Source organism: Balaenoptera acutorostrata, chromosome 13 (genome assembly GCF_949987535.1).
Source record: "Balaenoptera acutorostrata chromosome 13, mBalAcu1.1, whole genome shotgun sequence".
NCBI lineage: Eukaryota > Metazoa > Chordata > Mammalia > Artiodactyla > Balaenopteridae > Balaenoptera > Balaenoptera acutorostrata.
The window spans coordinates 63046521-63068012 of NC_080076.1; the positions used below are offsets into that span (position 1 = coordinate 63046521).

At 42.1% G+C, this 21492-nt stretch overlaps 1 protein-coding gene across 1 annotated transcript in view; it reads left to right on the forward strand.

Annotated features, from left to right (window-relative positions):
* The first annotated feature begins 10521 nt into the window (after positions 1 to 10521).
* VAPA (VAMP associated protein A) overlaps positions 10522 to 21492 on the forward strand; it is a 37798-nt gene continuing 26827 nt past the window's right edge. The window contains exon 1 of the mRNA XM_057526307.1: positions 10522 to 10855. Coding sequence (XP_057382290.1) covers positions 10777 to 10855 — 79 coding nt within the window. The 5' untranslated portion in view covers positions 10522 to 10776. The remainder of the gene's footprint in view (positions 10856 to 21492) is intronic.

Consider the following 21492-nt stretch of genomic DNA (forward strand, 5'->3'; position numbering starts at 1 on the left):
AATTTACACATAATTTAGGTAAATACTATTTTTCACTATGCCTCAGTTATTTTTTTAAGGGAATTAGAAGCAGGGAAATAATTTTCACATTATGTAAAACAATCTGTTGATTGAATGTCTTTTATATTTTCAATTAGTGGTAATTATATTGTCACCTCTTCATGTTATTACATTTCTCTACATTGGGTTATTTGTCAGAGATGATTTTAACCAAATTCGTAGGTTGATGTGAAGTTTATTAGTACCAACTCTAGTGGACTGAATGGTGGCTCCAAAGACATTAGGTCCCAACCCCAGGAACCTGTAAATGTTACCTTATTTGGAAAAAGGGTCTTTGCAGATGCGATTAAGTTAAGAATATTGAAATGAAGAGATAACCCTGGATTATCTGGGTGAACCCTAAAGGGCTTCACAGTGGCCTTATGCGAGAGAGGTAAGAGAAGACTCAACACACACACACACACACACACACACACACACACACACACACACATAGACAGAGGAGAAGGCCATGTGAAGATGGTGGCAGAGATTGGAGTGATGGGACCCCAAGGCAAGGACTGCCAGCAGCCATCGGAAGTTGAAAGAATCAAAGAACAGATTCTCCTCTAGAATCTCCAGAGGGAGTGCAGCCCTGCCCACACCTTGATTTTGGACTTCTGGCCTCCAGAGCTCGGGAATAAACATCTGTTGTTTCAAGCAACACTTAGTGGTAATTTGTCACTGCAGCCACAGGAAACTAATACACTAATGAATAAAATATTTTTGCAAAAGATGCATAAACATAAAATAGCAATGATAGGTCGGTGTTAGGATACACTTAAGGGCAATGCATATGTAATAAGCATTTCTAATATGATGTTTTCTTTAATGGCCTTAGAAGTTTGTATTCTGTCCAGTGATGAGAATATTATTCACACACATATTTTAATTTTCTCAATCATCATAGGATCAGGTAACATGGACATGTTTGTTATTTTTTTCATAATCTATAAACCATTGCATGCAAAAAACAATTGTGTGTTTTACTGTATTTCTCTTTCTTTATACCAGTTTTCTGAACAAAGAGGCTGGTCAATATCCCAGATCACACATGAAAGATGACCTATGAATATATTTTTTTGACAAGGAGATTTTAAGGTTTTTTAAAAAATTAATTTTATTCAAGTATAGTTGATTTAGAATGTATTAGTTTCTGCTGTACAGCAAAGTGATTCATTTATATATATATATATATATATATATATATATTCTTTTCCATTATGGTTTACCACAGAATATCGAATATAGTTCCCTGTTCTATACAGTAGGACACTGTTATTTATCCATCGTATATATAATAGTTTGCATCTGCTAATCCCAAACTCCCAACCCTTCCCTCCCTCCCCTCCCCTCCCCCTTGGCAACAACACGTTTGTTCTCTATGTCTGAGAGTCTGTTTCGTAGATAAGTTCATTTGTGTCATATTTTAGATTCCACATATAAGTGATATCATATGGAGTTTGTCTTTCTCTGTCTGACTTACTTCACTTAGTATGATAATCTCTAGGTCCATCCATGTTGCTGCAAATGACATTATTTTATTCTTTTTTATGGCTGAGTGGTGTTCCATTGTATATATGTACCACATCTACTTTATCCATTCGGAAAGATGACCTATAAGTGTTCATTAACACATTCATTGGAAGGCAAACAAAGCTATAGGAAAATAGGAGATTGCAAGGTGGTGTTCGAACAGAAGGCATTTCTGGGACTTCACCCTGCATGGGTGAAAGAAAGGGTACGTGCGGGAACAGAGGAGCAGTTAGCCGAGGGGAGCTGCCCCAATAAAAAACCACGTTCCTGTGCTCAGTTCAGAATCCACTGGTAGAAGAGATGGCTAAGTCCCCAGGAGGAAGGAAAGAAACACTGTGCGATTCCCTCAGGACTGCCCAGAGGGACCTCTGGCCATTGACTCGGGTCACTATACAATAGGGAGAAGGAGGTACCCAGACTTTTCTAGGGTTGTTGGGCCAGTCTCAGCTGACATGGATACCGGAGATCTGAAATGCCACCTGTGTGTGCCCCTCACCTCAGAGTCCTGGCTAAAGGGTGCCTTACAGTTGGCCCCTTACAGCCACACATCCACCTGACGGTCATTTTCTTGGGCCCTGAGTGTGTAATTGGCATCTCATGGTTTCATAAAGGAGAATGTACAATCAGGGACAAAGCATCATTTACTGCACTGCTAACATGTGGTAATTTATATGTAAATATAAATTCTGGAATTTATGTACTCACTTCCACGATTACTAGGTCGTCTGGGCAGGCACAGTCTAATTTCACCTTAATGTATTTCTTCTGAAACTGAACCAAACTAGTAAGATGCATGAGTGATAAACCACACTTTATCCAGGCTGTACTTTATGTGGAACTATAGAAACTTAAAAGATGAGCCATTCACATTAAAATCCATAGCTCGCATCTGAATTGTGATTTCACTTCCATTCTTTAGCTTGACAGTTCTGCAAAATTCATGATTCTATTGATCTTCGGCCAGATGAAAAATAGGAATAAGTATATCCCGTTTGCCACGTGTTCGTTTTCTTTGTCTGAGCTTGTCAAATCACCTGGGCCAGGACAAAGGGGAAGAAGCAGCCTGGCTGACGGCTCAGCCTGCTTGCTGACTCTCGCTTGTCCTGAAGGTGAAACTGGCCAGAGCAGGGGATGGATGCTGCAGTGGAGCCCGGATGTGTGTGTCACTTGTCTTTGCCAGCAGGCTCCAGCCCTGGGGGTCAGTCACTTAAAGGGAGGTGGGGGGAAGTAAACAGCGTGTGAGAAAGATAAGCCATGCGTGTGTGTTTCCAAGGGTTCCAGTAGTTTTTAAAAATCACATCTGTAAGGAAGTAAAATCTTGTGAACCACTGAGGCTAGGCTAAATTAAATTTCTCAGAGCCTTTTTAAAAAAATTGAAATATAGTTGATTTACAATGTTGTGTTAATTTCTGCTGTACAGCAAAGTGATTCAGTTATACATATATATACATTCTTTTTTTAAATATTCTTTTCCATTATGGTTTACCATAGAATATTGAATATAGCTCCCTGTGCTATAGAGTAGGATCTTGTTTATCCATTCTATATATAACAGTTTGCATCTGTCTCAGAGCCTTTTAATTCCAAAGAAATCCTCCATCTGAGGAAGCAGCTCAGTGAGTTTCCGTGATATAGCCATGTAATTGCATTGGAATAAAATTAAATCTACATACTTGGCTTCAACTGCTAATAAACATATAACACATAGACAATGGCTAGAGCCATGGTACCAAGTAAAGTGCTAAGGACATTTACAGTGTTGGATGCTTCCTCTATCACGTTGTGCTATGAACTTGGTGTACATGTTTCATGGTACAAACTCTCCAGGTGAGTGAGTCCATGGGGGTCAGTGGGGTCCGGCCATACCTCCAGACTGACTTGAATGAATGGTGACTCTAGGGTTCCCACCCACCTCGCAGGTGCTCTGGTTGTGGTGAGTGAACTCATCACATCCATGTTTAGAATGAACTTTTCAGGTTCCTGACTGGTGACTGCTCAGGCCCCGCTAGGCTGGGTTTGTACTTAATCCTGGGGTCAGCCAGCCTTCATTCGGGCTATAGGCGTAAACCACGCTTTGAGGACTACAGGTCCTTGTTTATATCTGCATTAAAAGGTGACCCCATAAACGCATTCATATTCTTATTTTTTAATCTCATGACTAGGAACTTAATATGCTGATGAGATATAGTCCAGACTTAGGCGACAGCACAAAGTTCAACAGGAGAACTAAAGAGAATTCCTTTGGGAGTAACTCTTTGCCAGATTGTGCTATTGAGTCTCCAGTGGTGACAGTTCAATTTTTTTGATTATTTTCTTTAGATAAAGTTATGATTCTAGTTATCCCAAGCTATATAACGTCTAAAAAGGGAGCCAAAAATGGACATTCATGCCTGCCCAAGAATGAGCAATTAAGAAGTTAATAACAGCAATGGTGACATTTACTGGGCACTTACGAGTGCCAGGTATTGTGCTCAACCATTTGCAAGTATCACCTCATTTAATTTTCACAACAACCCTGGGAGGTAACTAGTTGTATTATCCCCTTAGAAGTGAAAGGCCAGGAATTGAACCCGGATTGGAGTGAGCCTAAGCTCAGATCCCCAATATTGTTTAAAATGGCCAGGAAAAGTGAGGTAAAAAGAGCCCTTGAGGCAGAAGGAGACAGCCAGAGCACTGTTACAGATGGAAATGATTAACCATGTGTGCTAAACAAAACCAATGCTTTTATTCTTTTATTTTATTGGGGTAAAATATGCCTAACATGAAAATTACCATTTTAACCATTTTTAAGTGCACAGTTCAGTGGCATTAAGTACATTCACATTGCTGTGCAACCGTCACCATCATCACCTTCGGAACTTTCTTCACCTTCTCAAATGAAACCCTGCACGCATTAAACACTAACTCCCCCTCCCCCTCCCCCAGCCCCTGGCCACCACCATCCTACTTTCTGTCTCTACGAATTTGACTACTTTAGGTCCCTCATATATTACAGTAAATGGAATCATACAGTATTTGCTTTATTTTTTTTTTTCTTTTTTGGCCACACGGCTTGTGGGATCTTAGTTTCCCGACCAGGGACTGAACCCCGGCCCTCAGCAGTGAAAGTGCCAAGTCCTAACCACTGGACTGCCAGGGTTTCCCAAGAATCATACAGTATTTGTTCTTTTGTGTCTGGCCTCTTTCACTTAGCATAATGTCTTCAAGATTCATTTGCATTGTAGCATGTGTTAGAATTTCCTTTTCAAAGCTGAGTAATATTCTGTTGTACGTGTATACCATATTTTGCTTATCCATGCTTCCAACTTTTTTGTTCTTAAGAAAAAACAAAAACGCTTTAGGAAAATAAATTAAACGTTCTAGTAGAAAATCTTAGAAAGGTGTGTGCGTGTGTGTTTACCTGGCCGTAAAAAAATGCAATGATCTTGATTGAAATGGTCAGATATATTTGAAGCACTTCCTAACTCTCCCAGAGTTAATTTTTTTCAGCTCCTTCTCCTAATGCACGTCACGCATTGGATGATGCTTGCTTAAGTCCATTTAGACCATCAACCTCTTCAGTACTGAAATTAAGTATTGGTTTCCTTTGTGTCGGCCCGAGCCTGTGCGATAGAGCACTTTGTCCCAAACAAGACGTCAAGTAACAATTGGAATAAATGAATACAAAGAAACCAAGGCTCATTATTTTCAGAAAACCCTAGAAAACTCTCTTCTGTTTTTGAAGTATCTCATTAAGAAGATAACATTTGGTTGTGGATTTAAATGTCTAACAACTTATATAAACGTATGGCTGATATTTCAAAGGTGATATCAAATTGTGGGATCTATCATATAACAATCATTTAGTAAAAGCTTACTATTTGCCAAGCACCATGCTGAACACTTTGTACTCATAAGCAATATTAAATAGAAGTTGGACTGTTGCCATTTTATAGATAAGGTCATGAGTTTAATTGCATAACAGGGCAAAAAGTGATGAAGCCTGGATTCCAGTCTGCTGATGAACAAATGTGTGCTCTCCACCCGGTGTCTACTCCAGGTTTTGATAGGTTCGGAGACTAGAAGGGGTCAGATAAGGTCAGATGTGGATTTATTGTTCATAGGCATCCTTGGATTTCTTCTTGGTTGGTTTCCTTTAGGAATAACTGTATTTGTGGGAGAAAACACATTATTAACTGCAAAGAATCTGGTGCTTTACAGGTGCTCTGACCTTTGTAATCTAGAGAAAGAAAATGGAATAAGCAGGAGGAGAAGGTGCATTCAATGAACAAGGATGGATTTAGGAAAGTGTACAATTTTGGAGACCAAAACTATTGACCCAAACAATCCAAGGATACCTATACACGCCCCTTCTTCAGTTGCTGGTGTGAAGAGCGTCTAGCACTTGGTGAGGCTAGAGGAGATGGACACTCTCATAAGTTCCTGATGGAAGTGGGAACGGCTGCAACCCTTTGGATAAAATGTGTGCAATATATATCGAAATAGGAAATAGCCTTGATCTAGTGGTCCCATCACTGGGCATCTCCCTGCAGAAATAAAAGCCTCCTATGATAAGGATGCGTGTATAAGGACGTTTATTGCAGTGTTGTTTGTTGTGATAAAAGCCTAGATCAATTTACATGTTCATCAATAAGGGAACAAATGGTACCATAGTAGGGTAATCTATTCTATGGATTCAGCTATTAAAAGACTGAGTTAGATCTTTGCCAATTGACCTGATCAGATATCCATAATATACTGTCAGGTGAATAAAGCAACTGCATATGGCTTTACATATTTTACAAGAATTCTTATGAAAAAAAACAAAAGCCAAATAGCTATGTTTTCATAGTATGGATAAAGTTGGGGAGTGGTACACAACCAAGGCAGTTAGCATTGGTCACTCCAAGTGGAGTGAAAATTGGGAGGTATAGGAGGAAACTTTTTATTCATATGCCTTTGGGTGGTGTCACTTGTTACAATAATCACACATTGCTTTTACAGAATAACAGATTAATTGAGAAAGCATTCTTCAAATTATTTTTCATAAACAAAGATTATTCATCTTATAGTTTTAACTGCTTTACATAGTCACACAAAGAAAAAGTCCCGGGATAAGTTTTTTTCTAACTCTTCTTCCAGCCTTGATTTTATCCGGTGAAGCTTCCACCTGCCTTCTCTTGGAATCTCTATTTCTCAGGGAAGTCTGACAAATATGCTACAACAAGCACCCCCATCGTACCACACTTCCATGAGCACTGCATCCCTGTGATGCTTCCCGACCTCCTGCATGTTTCAGGTGGTTGTCACTCTCTATCCTATCTATGTGTTTTAGAAAGAGCCCATGGTGTGCAGTGACTGTGTTTCCTTCCCGTTGTAGCCCCAGGGTCCCCATTTTACTCCGTGGGGTGGATGGCTTCCCGTCCTCACCTTACAGGACCGCTGAGCAGATTGCTACACCACTGACCTCCTTCTTGGTCCGCTCCTGGCTTCCCTTCGCCTCCCTCTCCGCAGCCCTCTATTATCACAGGCAGGAAGCAACGCAACAGGGGGAATTAGGTGCTTACACAGTGTGGGGAGGGGAGGAGGGGCGGGATTTCCAGGAATGACTTCCAGGGCCAGACTGAGCCGCCCCACAGGGCAGCTGCTCCCTCCCGTGCTGCACGTCCTACCTCTGACCCAGGGATCTGGAATCTGCTCTCAAGCAGGAGCTGCTGCTCCTGCTGACCCTGCAACAACTTACCGCCTCTGGATACAGGAAGCTAGTGACTGAGTGCTGGAACGCTGCTGCAGAAAGCTTCCAGGTTCCCGGCTGCCTCGGCAGAAAACAGACAGGGGCAGAAAGCCGGCCTCCGTCTCACTTTCAAATATCCCAGGAGTGTAACTCACTGGTCGAATTTATTCCAAGAACAGAATCCTACTTGCAAAGGAGCTATTTCACGTTCGTCTCTCTTGCTTGGATGTAAGCTTATAAGGGCAGAGACCATGTTTACTGGCTCACCACTGAATCACCCACATGCCGGGCACAGCAATCATTTAACATTGATAAGGTAACAGTGCTGGAACAAGGCACTATTCTAAGCTCTTGGTGTGTATTAACTCATTTAATTCTCACAACAAACCTCGGTTGTAGGTTTCGTTATCCTTCCCAATTTACAAATGTAGAACAGGCACAGAGAGGTGAAGTAAGTTGCTATGACCACACAGCAGAAAATGGTGCTTGAACCCAGCCTGTAGTCTGTATCCTTCTGCCTGAATGTCTGCTGAAGGTACGCTCATTTAAATGTTTACTGAGTTGAATTACGCAGAGGATTGATCATAAACAAATTCATAATTATAGACCACCTCTAGAGTAAAGGTTAACATATTTAACTATGGAGAAGCAGGTAGTTGTACTTTTGTTACCATTTATACTGGAAATTGGTGTGGTTTTTAAATTCTTATTATTATTGCCAAATGCACAAGAGATAATCTGTGCAAAGGTGAAAATTATTGATGATTCAAGTAGGTTGAAGTAATATTCAAGGACTTTGTACCTCTTAGACTCATGAAAACTTGGGAGTTAGAGAAATATGCTTGAGTATATTTTTTGCTAATACCTTATTAAGGGATCTTCACGTAGCCACATTAATCAATGTAAAAAGAACAATGAACATTGGTTTCTCCATTCCAAACAATAGATGTCAATTACATTTAAAATTGTTGCCTTAATAACTTCTGGGTGTCATTTTTCGTGGCTTTGGGAAGAGCAAAAATGCAGAGTAGAAAATTGGGCTACTTCCCTTCCCCACCTCCCTCCGCCCTCTATTTACTGACATAAGATGCTCTCACCTGTGTTTTCATTTCCATATTTAAAAACAAAAGTAACACTTGCTAATTGTTATAAGGTTGTCCTGAGTAGCTGTGTTGTTTGTAAAGTTCTTGGAACTGTTAGAAGAAAGGTATTAATACCAAAGCACAAACCACTTAAATAGTGTGCTATTGAATGAGGGTATGCTGTGCTCTAAAACAGTAATAGGCGAATTATTCCAAAGAAGTTTCATGTATTCTTAGATCACCAGATCTGTAGATTCTTATAGGTTTAGACTCTATACCATTTTTGAAGCGATACTGTGAAGAGAAAAAGTGAAATGGGCAGAGGTTTCTGAATGATATAGACGTGGAAACTGGAATACATCCAGTTTCGGCTTCCTCCTGAACTCACGGTGAACACGCCAACATTGCCCCACAGGGGAGAGACTGGCAAAGCCCTCAGCATGCTGGGCCTGCTAACTGGGGTTCCCAGTTAGCTTGCTGGGAAGACAAGTGTCCATCTGGCCGTGGAAGAGCCAGTCCAGCCAGGCTAACTTGCCCATGGATAAGAGTTCTTAGGCAAGTAAAAAAAAAAAAAAAAAGAAAGAAAAGAAAAAAGGAGTTTGTGACAGCTTTAGGGTTGTCTGTTCATGACTAAACATATGTGGGAGCAAATCCCTTGAAGGGATTGTCAACCTAAACTTTTTTTTTTTAACCTTAAGGCCTCTTTTGGTAAACATAGAATTTGTGTATTCTTTAATGAGAACTGAAATTTTAAGATAATTTTGTGAATAAAAGGAACTCAAAGGAGACGTAAATTTAGAATAAGCTTTTCAAACTATCTAATAACCGCTCCCATCCTCCGAGGTTTTCATTGCTCTCCTTTGGCACAGTCTGGTACGAATGCTAGGTTGGCTGTTCTGGAAAGCTATTCCCAGTTGGGCTCGGATGGCTGGACTGCTGTGAGAACGTAGACTTTGTGCCGCGCCTAGGCCGTGGTTCCATTTGTCTCATTTGTTTTCTAGACCCACTGGGCTGCTCCTTCATGGCAGCAGTATCAATTTGTCCTTTGTTTCGTGGTGCTTCCTAGGGATTTGAATTTGAGCAGCACTGTAACGGTTTAGTTACGGCACATTCATCTTTTTCATGTTCTTGTCCCCGATTACCCTGGCAATCCGTTAAAGATTGGTCAGCAACTTTGCTGTTGGGATTTTTCTCCTTCGACTCAGTTTACTACAGGCTACCGTAAATGCTGCAGATGGAATTCGTTGCCAACATGTGAACGTGACACTGTTTTGGTTTGGGCTTATCATTATCAATCAAAACTGAAGAACAGATACGGCAACAAACGTTGTAGATTCTGACTTTTATTTCCAGTTTGATAACGTGTGCCTCGTCAGATCCCCAACGACGCGTCTGCTTCTTAAAGGAGGCGTGTTTCCTCTTCGGCTTTTGCATTACTGGAGAGAATTCAGGAAGGAGGAGAGCTTGGACTGGAGAGCTACAGAATTTAGTTCTACCGACGGAGAGATGGTTAGAATTAGGGAGCACGCTGACAGATCGACGCATGTTTTCCACAGGGCATCTTCTATATTTCTAACCAGGTGAACCTCGGGTCAGTCTCCAGAAGCTGTTTTTCTTTTTTAGCGCAAACGAGACACCCTCTGGGAACCAAAATGAGTGTTGGCGCGCCCCACCCCTGCCTCCAACCAACTCTTCTCCTTCCCGCCCGCCCACAGCCGCTACTACAACTCCCAGCAAACACCGCGCAGCGCCGCAGGGGGACCAGCTCCGGCGGAGGCCCCGCCCCACGCGGAGCATGCTGGGAGTTGTAGTCAACAAGCCTGACCGCGCCTCCTTCTGCTATTAGGCATTCCCGCTTGGGAGATGGTAATTCGCTGCCGTAGCGGGTTCTCCAGTTTCGCAACCCTAACTGCTGCTAAACGGGACCGAGGATTGCGCCTTTCCGCCCCGCCGTGCGCGCCGCATCGGTGCCCCAGAGCTGAGCTCCGCCCCGTCGACACCCGCTCCCTTGACAGCTGGGCTGAGCTCGGAGCGCGGCGGGCCGGGAGCGCGCAGGCGCAGCAGCCGGCCGCGCGGGGCGGCGTGGAGGGCGGGCCGGGCGCGAGGCCTCGCAGCCGCAGGGGCGCGCACGTAGGCACGCAGAGGCATCACGTGGGGCGCCGAGGATCGCAGTGCGCGTGGCCGCGGCGGCTGGTGTGGGGTTGAGTCAGTTGTGAGACCCGGAGCTGCGGACGGGCGGGCGGCCCAGCGAGCCGGCGACAGAGCGGCGGGCGTCGGGTTCGGGAGCCGAGCGCTGGCCCCGCGTCAAGTCGGGCCGAGCCGCGCCGCAGTCGCCGCCGCCGCCGCCGCCCCCCGCCCGCAGCCAGCGACCCGCCGCGGGCGCGCACCCGCTCTGCGCTGTCTCCGATGGCGTCCGCCTCCGGGGCCATGGCGAAGCACGAGCAGATCCTGGTCCTCGACCCGCCCACAGACCTCAAATTCAAAGGTGGGCAGGGGCGGCCGGCGGGAGGGGCGGACTGGCGGGCGGGGGGTGGCGGCCGCGCCCGGTGGGCCCCCTCCCCCGCCGCCCGCGCTCGGCCCCGCCCGCGGGGGTGCGCGTTCCCTTGCCTCCTCCCGCCCCGCGCGCCCGCCGCCATCTTGCGGCGCGCGGGCGCCTCGCTGCGGCGGCGGCCTCGTCCTTGGCCCGCGGGCCGGGGCGGGGTCCGGACGTGGGCGGTGGGGCGGGAGGCCGGGCGCGGGCCGGGCTCTGCGTCAGCGGGGACCGGCGGCTGGACGTTCTCCGCGCCGGGCGACACCTGCGCCGGGGCGACACCTGCACGTGGACTCTGGGGCTGCGGGGCCCGAGGGAGCTCCTCGGGGGGGTTTCTCCTGGGGATGCTGAGGGCGTGCGGGGAGCCTGCGGGGAAGCGGGGTTCGTCCCAGCTCCCGCCACGGGGAGACCGAATCCGCTTGTGCAGGAGTCCGTATCTTGTCCTTAATTCAGGGACTCTTCGGAGCACGGAGCCTGTGAGATGTGTGGCCGCTTTAGTGCTTAAATCAAATCCCTCGTTGTAGTCCAAGGTTGAGTCCGAAAGGAAAACAGATTGCTTTCCATAGGAAACGCTTTAAATAGCTTTAGGAGTTTTAAAATGTTGTATTCTGACGTTATGAGAGGAATATTGTATAAAGCCTTCATTTTGGAAGCTCTAGTGCTTTTCCGAATTTCTTTGAATGGAAATGTCAGTGAGCTGCTTGTTAGGTAAGGATTCGGTTTTAAGACAACTCCACGAAATATTAATATTTTGAGAGGCGCTAAGTGCATTTTATTGTAGCAAGTTTATGTGCGCGGCATGATTTTACATAGTTGTAGGCGAAAGGAAAAAAAAAACTTTTGGGGAATCATGAATGTAATGATTTAGATAATACTTAACTCAAATAGCTATTATTTTAGGGTAGAGGAATTTAGTGTAAACCTTTATGGTGTGTGGTTCTTCCGAGAACTTTAGTATTTTGCTTTTATTTTTTGGGAGGCTGAGTTTACAGAGGAAGTTTTCTCTTCTGGTTAACCTGTGTGTGTTGCCATAAGGGACTTGGATGCCGTTAAAACTAGTTGTAGGTCAGGAAATGTTCGCAGAGTTTGACGCTTTCTGCTTAGAGAAGTTGTAATGTTTCCATAGTAAGAGACTAGTAATAGCGAAGAGGCAAGTTAAAAAAACAACCAAAAACCCTACACAGTGACTTGCCAAATAGTTAACTCATTTCAGGTATTGAAGATTTATTAGCTATGATGATAGAACAGGTTCTTGTGTTATGGATGAAGGTAGTTCACAGGACGTATTAAAGTTTGGACATAAGTTGACTTTAAAAAAAAAGAGTTTCACTGGAAATTTTATAGGGACACACATTCACTTGGGCCATTTACTTAGCAAACACTAGTGAAAGCTTTGTGCCGGGACTTCCTTGGTGGTCCAGTGGTTAAAACTTCACCTTCCAGCGCAGAGGGTGCGGGTTCAATCTCTGGTCGGGGAGCTAGGTTTCCACATGCCTCACCGCCAAAAACATGACACAGAAGCAATATTGTAACAAATTCAATAAAGACTTTAAAAATGGTCCACATCAAAAAAAAAAATCTTAAAAAAAAAAAAGCTTTGTGCCATCTCTATATTTGATTAAGAGTATTCAACAATGAGTAATTTATTCAGCAGGTATCAGCTTACTTTTGGGGATTCAGTGGTAAGCAAGGTAGAGGGAAGGTCCACAGTTAGTTTGGTTTAATGGGGTAAGCATACAATTAACAACAGTAAAATGTGCTAGGTTTTATCTCAGCCCTTGAAGAACTCCTAGATGGAAAAGACATATAGATGCTGTAACAGAGGCAAAACAAGTATGAGGAAAGAAACCCCTTCTTCCTTCCTCCCCTCTTGCTTTAGGAAGCAGCTTGCTTTCAAATGGGGAAGGGGGAGGGCTGGTCAAGGGAATGGTTTGCTCCTTTACTGATGTGAGAGAAGGTTGGCTTGTACTTAAATACCCAGTGGGTTGCTGTGTGCTTCCGTCTAAAAGTGGGGTAATGGGGAGGATTGGGAAAGAGGAGGGGTAGGATGAATTGGGAGGTGACATTTGGTGTCATTTGAACTTCTTAATAAAAGTTACTCTTCTAGTCAAAGGTAAATAGATTGCTCTGATGGAAAGCTCTCTGTATTCCGAAGAGCAGTTCAACACTAAGTGAGGAGACTCAGTTAGAATCAGCAATCTCTTTATGCTTCATTTGATGGTGGTATAAAAAGTCATTTAACTTTACCGTGAATTACCCGTAATTTTCAGTTTAAGTAAAAGTCTATTAAAGGATAGTTTTGCAAAATGTCACCTGCTGGTAGGTTTATTTGAATTAGTTTGACTTTACATTTGATTAAGATGGTTTCTCCAAGAATGAGTCATTTAATCATTCTGAGATTGGGTGGTGAATTTTTCTGTTACATGCATAACAAAGTCATCTTGATATGAATTATCATCACTTTGCACAATTGTGGAGAAGCAGATAGTAGTTTAATAGATTTTCTACATACCTCAATATTTTATTGAAGTTTATTGTTTTCTACAATTGTTTATATGAAAATACGTTTAGAATGATGTCATGAATTCTAAAGTAGTTCTTTTGTTGCATTAGTAACGAAAAAGAGGTAGATATTTTCAAATTCTGTTTTTTAAGCCCTGGCAGTAATTTGACGTAGAATTCAGATTTGAAATTTGATATTACGTGTGAGAGACTTTTTTTTGGGGGGGGTCCTTAAAATGTTTATTTACTATTATAAAATTTCTTCCTTTGTATTATACAACATTTTATTTTTCCAGCCTGTTAGTAATTCTGGAGGAGAGTTTGGAGAAGAAAGTTTAGAAAATGCTAAAATAAATTGTGAATGTATTCTTCCTCCTAATGATCAGAGAAAGAGGAAAATAGACCAAAATCATTGTATTCAAGGTGGCCCATAACAGTAACATCAGTAAAGAAAACTAAGCTCTCTGAGTGACGAGGGACCTGCAGTGTGTCAGCCAAAGCATCTTTGAATAGCAGCACATCACGATGAGGAGGCCTGAGTGAGGATGGGGAATACTCCTCCTCTTGGTGGGTATTTGGCACATTTTTAGGTATTTCAGATGATTCCTGTTTCACAGTGGCTACATCAAATCCCTGGGGTGATTCCGGCCCCCCCTACCCCCCCAAATAGGACATGGTTGTCTTATTACTCTGTTCCTTAACAGTTTTCAAGGAGCTCTTGACTGCCCACCAGATAAAAGCGTAAGTCTCAGTGTGACATACAAGCCCTTCCGTTATGTGCTGTCTCCTCTTGTTACACCTGTTCGTCGGCACATGTCCACACTTTCTTCTCTGAGAAAGAAAAACCCTTCTCATATTTAAGCTTATTTGTTCTGTTATTTTTGCTAGTTAAGGTAAAAGTCTTTCATGACTCAGACCATGTTCCATCAGATATTTTCTCGGTCATGTTTTCAACCACTGGCTTCTTCCTTTAAACATAAAAATGCACTTAAGTCTTTCATTTTAAAAACAAATAAGCCAACAAAATACTTCCTTGACTCCCAGCTCCTTGTGGTACTTGCCCCTCCTGTGCTTCATTTCCTTTGCAGTCAGACTTCTTGGAAAAGTAGTTCATGTTCCCCGTCTCCCTGTTCCTCTCCTCCTGTCCACTGTCCTCCCTGCTTCCTGATGGCTGCTGCAGTGACCACTGCCACTTTCTCTCTGCCTTGACCTCTCTTGGGCACTTGCCATTATTGACAGTTCGTCTTTTTAAAAACTCGATTCTTTTGCCTTCTGTGACACAGTTATCTTCTGGTTTTCTTCTTTGCTCTTTACTGTCTCATTTGTGACCTTTTTCTTAAATGCTCATGTTTGTGAGATTCTGACTTGGTTTCAACTTTATCTCACTCTGAACTTCCCTTGTTCAGGCTTCCTTGTTTTGAGGGCTTCTCTTTCCCCTCCTTGCTCTCTTTTTGCACACATTGGTATACTCCCAAATCTGTGTTGAATTCAGACTTAAAATCACCTTTGGAATACATACTAATTACTTATTGACATTTGGATTTGAATGTTGCTCAGACATCTCAAACTGCGCATATCCCAAACTGGTTTTTTACATTGATGTTAAGGGGGAGAACGGTACAGGTGTGGAGGTAGTGGAGTGATGTCATATTTGTAGTTAAGGAAACACACTTCTGGTAGCAATATGGAGTAATATGGGAGGGAGAGATGAATTAGGCAGCTGCTGCTGTCCACGCAAGAGGTGACCGCTTGTGGGGTGGTGTTGGAGATGCAAAAAGTTAAAGACCGTCAAGCTGGTGAGACCCGGGGGTCTCTTAGGTGTGTGCACTGGGAGAGTGTGTCTTAAAGGCTCTGATTTCTGGCTTACACACCTGGAGAGAGGGGAGAACAAGCCCTGGCTGTCTCATGAGAACGGGTGCGTTTTACCCAGGAGGAGTGGGAGAGTAAGGTCCTCATCTCCTTGGACAGGTTAGCTACATTTAGGTCCTTTCAGGGTTGTCACGAGGAGGTGAATCGTAGGCCTTTGGTGGTACGGGCGTGTTACTCGGGAGAGCTCTGGGCTTGGCCAGTTTCTTTGCTTCAGGTGACTCTCTTTCCTCTACTGGTCAGCAGCTGGTCTCCTTTTCTCTAGCATCCCCTCCCTCCAGCCTGTCGTCTACACGGATGCTAGAAAGAACTACCCTTTGAAAAGTGCACACCTGATACTGTTGCTCCCTGGGTTGAAGAACCTGCACCATTTTCCCATTATGCACTTGACAAAGCTCCACATCCACCGCCTGCCTCTTCATTTCTCTTCTGCCGTAGCTTTGGTTATATGAAACCATCTCTCCAGATGCTTTCAGCTGTTGCAAGCCTCTCCAGATGCTCTTTTCAGAGTGTTGTCCTCCCTCCTGTCAGGCAGGCTTTCTCCACTTCAAGAGCCCCTTCCTCTTGTGCTGTCTTTGATTTTCCCAGGCCACTTGGTCACTGCCTTCTTCATGCCACTATCCAAGCTTGTGCTTATCTGCAGTTACAGCACTCACCATTGTATAGTATTTATGTTTACGTACTTTTCTCTCACAATCTGTACTGTAAAGTACTTGAGGATATGCTCATTTATTTTTATGTCCATAATAACAAGATCTGGCATGGGATGATTGTCCAGTGAGTGTTGATTGCACTAATAAGACGCAGATGATTTCTCCTGTAATTCATGTTTTCTGTCTTGGATCTCTTTTCAGTAGGGTTTTTCATCTGCCTTTGCAGGTACTTGTGTTTTCAGAGTTTTGTAGTTACAGAAAAGGGTATTTTGTTAAGAGCTGACTAACGATAGATACATTGTTCATTCTTTATGCTTCACCTTTTTCATTTGTTAAGTGAGAAGTGGGACTGGGTGATTTCTTGGGTAGTGGTCAGGCTGTCAGGGTTTGTGAATGTATATGACAGTTGAGTGCAAAAGGAAGACACAATTTTTCCCTGCAAAAGAAAAACACAGTTTTTCTCTTTACATATGTAAAGAATTGGGAGACCTTGATTGAGTTAAGTTCTGCAAAGTTTGGTATTTTGTGATTGTTAGTGTTGGTAATTTTGTTGTTGGCTTACTGTACTAGTTACCTGTTAGATTTCCTTTAAGACCTTCCTTAACCATACACAGATGGTCTGTGAAGAGAGTTTGTTAGCAAGGACCCTTTTATTTTCTCAGAGGCTCTTCCTGACTCTCTTTTTCTTGTTGCTTTTCTATCTTGACTGACCGACCCTTCAATGAACTCCTGTCTTTCAGAGGAGATAGTGGTTAATATAGGATGGATCCTACTTTCCTTCATAAAAAGTTGGTTTAAAAGAAAATTACGTGTTCGCCAGTTTATTAAACTTTACAGACCACAAAATGTAATATTATTTTGTATAACTACTAAAGAAAAATTCTTGTTAAAAAAAGAATTAAATGCAAGAGGGGGTTATTTTTGCAAATGCTTGTTTACTGGGTTTATTATAACTGAAATGTGACTCAAATTACTCTGTTTAAAATTTCTTATGAAAACTTTCAAACATTTATAAAAACCTTTATACACTTAACGAAACCTCTATACTCTTAAATTTAATAATTTCATATATACTTAAGTTTAATGATTATTAGTATTTTACTGTGTTTTTTTGGGGGGGTGGGGTTACCACAGTATTTTAAACAAATTCTGGCTGTTAGCATCTCAGGCTTAAATATCTGAGCTTGCATTTCTAATAAACAAAAAAAGGGTAATTTTCGTTGCAGAATCGTGACACCATTGTCACTTAATAAAACCAAAAATAATTCTTCAATAATCTGATATTTTGTCTATTGAAATCTTCCCAGTTACAGTCCTGGTTTTTAGTTGGTTTGTTCAGTCTATGCATTGCATGCGGCTGTTGTATCCAGGTCGTCTTATCTTAACAGTGCCTCCACCACTTCCTTTTTATCATGCCATTTACTTGTTGAAAAGACCAGGTCATTGTCCAGTGGAATGTCCTATATTGATATTTCTGGTATGTAGTTCCTGTAAATTTGGAGTTGGATTTAAGGGCTTGAAGATTCAGGTTTCAGTATTTTTTTGGTAAAAATACTGCATAGATAGAATTGTGTCACATCAGGTGTGGATAACGTCTGGTTGTCCAACTTGTAGTGATGTTAAGTTGATTGGTGATGACCGCCTTATCCCTCCCTTGAAAAGTTGCGTAAGTATGAGTGCATTTATGGTAATACGTGTGAGGGAAAAGATCAGAAAGAAAATAACGTTAGCAGTCATTAGCTCTACTTTAGGATGCTTTTGTTTTCACGTTTTTACTTTTCTGTGTTTTCCAAGATTTCTGCAATGAACATTCAGTGCCTTTAATGGTAAGAGAAAAAAATTATTTTGTTATTAGACTCAGTACTTTGAGAGGTTATATCAAAAGTCTCGTTTGTCCTACCTGTAATACTTTGTTTTATTTTTTATTAATAACTTAAGCCTTTTATACAGGCTGAAGTCTTTTTTTTTTTTTTTAATAATAAAGCAGTTATATAAGGTCAATAGAAAACAAGTCTGTAACTATACCGTAGCAGTTCAGAAATCAAGGCATATAAAGACAAGTAGAAAATCATGTTTGTTTGAAAGCAAATCTAATTTATAACTAACTGTACATACATCTGTTAAGTTTCATTGGGCTCTTACTGTTAGGATCAATTGGTGGTCTCTTGTGAGAGCGTGGTAGATTAGTTTGGGGTATTTATTTCTCAGAGAATGGGCCCTGCCCATAGACTGTATTAGAGGCAAGTAGGTCTAAGCAGCGTGTAAGTTCACAGGATCCCTCTTCGTCCAGACAGTGCGGAGGGTTCAGTGGTGGGCACCTCGCCCAAGGCCAGTCAATATAGACATACTGATGATTGGCTAGTCACAATGTTGAAGCCTCCTCCTTAAACACGATAGGTTTTAGAATTTTAAGGTCACAGAGACTTGGAGACAGTGGCTGATTTGGGCCATGTCAAGCAGAAGTAGCCAGTTGGGAGAGAACAGGGAGAGGAAAGCAGGCAAGAGAGGTCTTGTGGTTCCAGTATCAGTTTCTCTTGAATGCAGCCTTTTGTGAGGCCAGCTGTACCTCATGTCCTGTGTCACTGAGATTGCTTTCATCTTTATAATCAACGCTTAAGTATGATTTTATTCTTCATAATAAAATTCCTTGCTTAAATAAAATTAGACTTCAACATTTATGAGACTGTGTTCAACTTTATGACTGTGACACATATTTCACTTTATAAAAATAACCTCAACTAATGTCTTAAATTTTTATAAATACCATTTTTGATGCCGTGTCATTAATATACCATAGAATTTATTTTTTTAAATTTTATTTTATTTTTGGCTGCATTGGGTCTTCATTGCTGCGCACGGGCTTTCTTTAGTTGCGGTGCACGGGCTTCTCATTGCGGTCGCTTCTCTTTGTTGCGGAGCATGGGCTCTAGGCACGCGGGCTGCAGTAGTTGTGGCATGTGGGCTCAGTAGTTGTGGCTCGCGGGTTCTAGAGCGCAGGCTCAGTAGTTTTGGCGCAGAGGCGTAGTTCCGCGGCATGTGGGATCTTCCCGGACCAGGGATCGAATCCGTGTCCCCTGCATTGGCAGGCGGATTCTTAACCGCTGTGCCACCAGGGAAGTCCCAGTATACCATAGTTAGCTTAGCTACTTTTCTCTGGCATTTGAGGAGTTCTCTAGGATAGTTACCTCGAACATTTGGTACTGTTTTCAAAATTCAGGCTTAAATGAATGAGATGTTTAGTTACTTACGTTTCAGCTTTTAAAGGATGTGATTGGATTCGGTGGCCATTTTTAAAAATAGTTATGTTAAAGAATTGTTAATATGAGAGAGCTTTAAAGTACTGGTTTGTAATATAAATTGACACATTTCTTATGGGCCTACATTTTGACAGCCTTTTATTTTGTAGCTATATACTTCCATATATACTCATCCATATATATTTACACGTGTGTGTGTGTATATATACATACATATTTTTATTTTGGTACTTGGATAATCTGACATGAATTTGAGTGACTGCTGTACCTTTAAAGGTATAGAGCACCTTTATATCATGGAGTGTGTTTTCTGTTTGTTTTCTCTGTGAACAGGTTTTACTTTTATAGCTTATAGGGGAAGATGAATCCCTTGGTTTTGTTTTCTAAGTACTGTTCCCACTGCCAAAAATCTCAGTAACAGCACCTTCAAAAGATAGCTTTTTCTGAATCTTTTCAGTCCCCACCCCCCCACTTTAAAAATAAAAGATTTTGTGAACAAATTAAGGTAATATGAATTCACGTTTAAAAGTCCCTTCTGGGGCTTCCCTGGTGGCGCAGTGGTTGAGAACCTGCCTGCCAATGCAGGGGACACGGGTTCAAGCCCTGGTCTGGGAAGATCCCACATGCCGCGGAGCAACTAGGCCCGTGAGCCACAACTACTGAGCCTGTGCGTCTGGAGCCTGTGCTCCGTAACAAGAGAGGCCGCGATAGTGAGAGGCCCGCACACCGCGATGAAGAGTGGCCCCCACTTGCCGCAACTAGAGAAAGCCCTCGCACAGAAACGAAGACCCAACACAGCCAAAAATAAAAAATAATAAATAAATAAATAATTAAAAAAAAAAAAAAAAAAAAAGTCCCTTCTGATTATAAAATCAATGCTTAATATAGAAAGTTGAAAAAGCATAGAACAGTATAAAGCAAATAAAAATTACTCAATCCTACCACCTATAAATAACCAGTTTCTTTTTTAAAAAATATATTTATTTATTTATTTTGGCTGCGCCAGGTCTTAGTTGCGGCATACAGACTTCTTAGTTGTGGCATGTGAACTCTTAGTTGCGGCATGCATGCGGGATCTAGTTCCCTGACCAGGGGTCAAACCCAGGCCCCCCTGCATTGGGAGCACAGAGTCTTACCACTGGACCACCAGGGAAGTCCCTAAATAATCACTGTTAACAGTTGATTATTTTTTCTGTGTATGACTCTTTTATATCCTATATTTTTTAGTTAATATTATTGTGATAATTTTCCCATGTTATAAGTATTTTGCTTCTAATCTAACAGGAGCTTTAGATCTGTAAATGGTGCTAAAAACATTTATTACAGGTTCTCCCGAAGATATCCATTTCTCTTTTATTCTTTCCCATCTTGCCTACCTAGATTTTAAAGAGTAATCTAAACTCTTCAGATATGGAACGCTTATTTCTGTTTTAACAAAGGTGTTAATTTAAGCATATTTTATGTTTAATCCTGAGTGCAAGCATGAAAAAAAAATTTTTTTATGTGTGTGTACATCTTATTTTTCTCTAGAAAGTTACACAGTGGAAGGACATAAGATTTATATAAAAATGTTACAAATCAAAATGTTTCATTTCTGTGTGAAGACAATGTTGTTTATTCTCTCCCACTTGTTTTCAGGATTGTGTCACAAAGATTGTTTAGGTCAGAGTGAGCAGTCTGTGCATCAAAAGGTCAGAAAAAGTACTTCTAAAATGTTTAGTAGCTTTATACAAAATGTCAGTGAGGCTGTGATCATCTAGGATTGAATTACCGGCCATGTTACCATGGAGTAGTAAGTGTTTTCTAATTAAGGCAGTAAGTAAAGTTGTTCATAAATGTCACATACTTTGAGGGCTGAGAGGAGTCTTAGAGATGGTTTTGTGTACTGAGCTAGAGTGGAGGGTTAGACTGTGCTGGAGAAGTGACATGATTTGCTCAAGGTCAGTCCCCTTGTTGATGGTGTTAGATTGTGAGCCTCTAACTCAACACACTGCATTATGCTTTTTACAAAAGTCAGTACGTACACCATCAATAGCAGACCGCCCCCCCCCGTGCCCCCGCCCCCCCGCCCCCCGCAGGATGGTGATGGATGAGTATTTAACTGTGCTCAGAACACTGCTGTATTAACTGAAAGTGCTGAAAAAGAAAGAAAAGGCATGGTTCCTGCCTGTTGGTTACTTTTAACTATAACTTTAAGCCCCTAGAGTGGGAAAACTTTTTTTTTTTTTTTTTAATGACAACACACTACTATGTTAAGTGGATTTTGGACATTTTTTCATGATACATTTTGAAATTCTTTGTTGATTATATAATG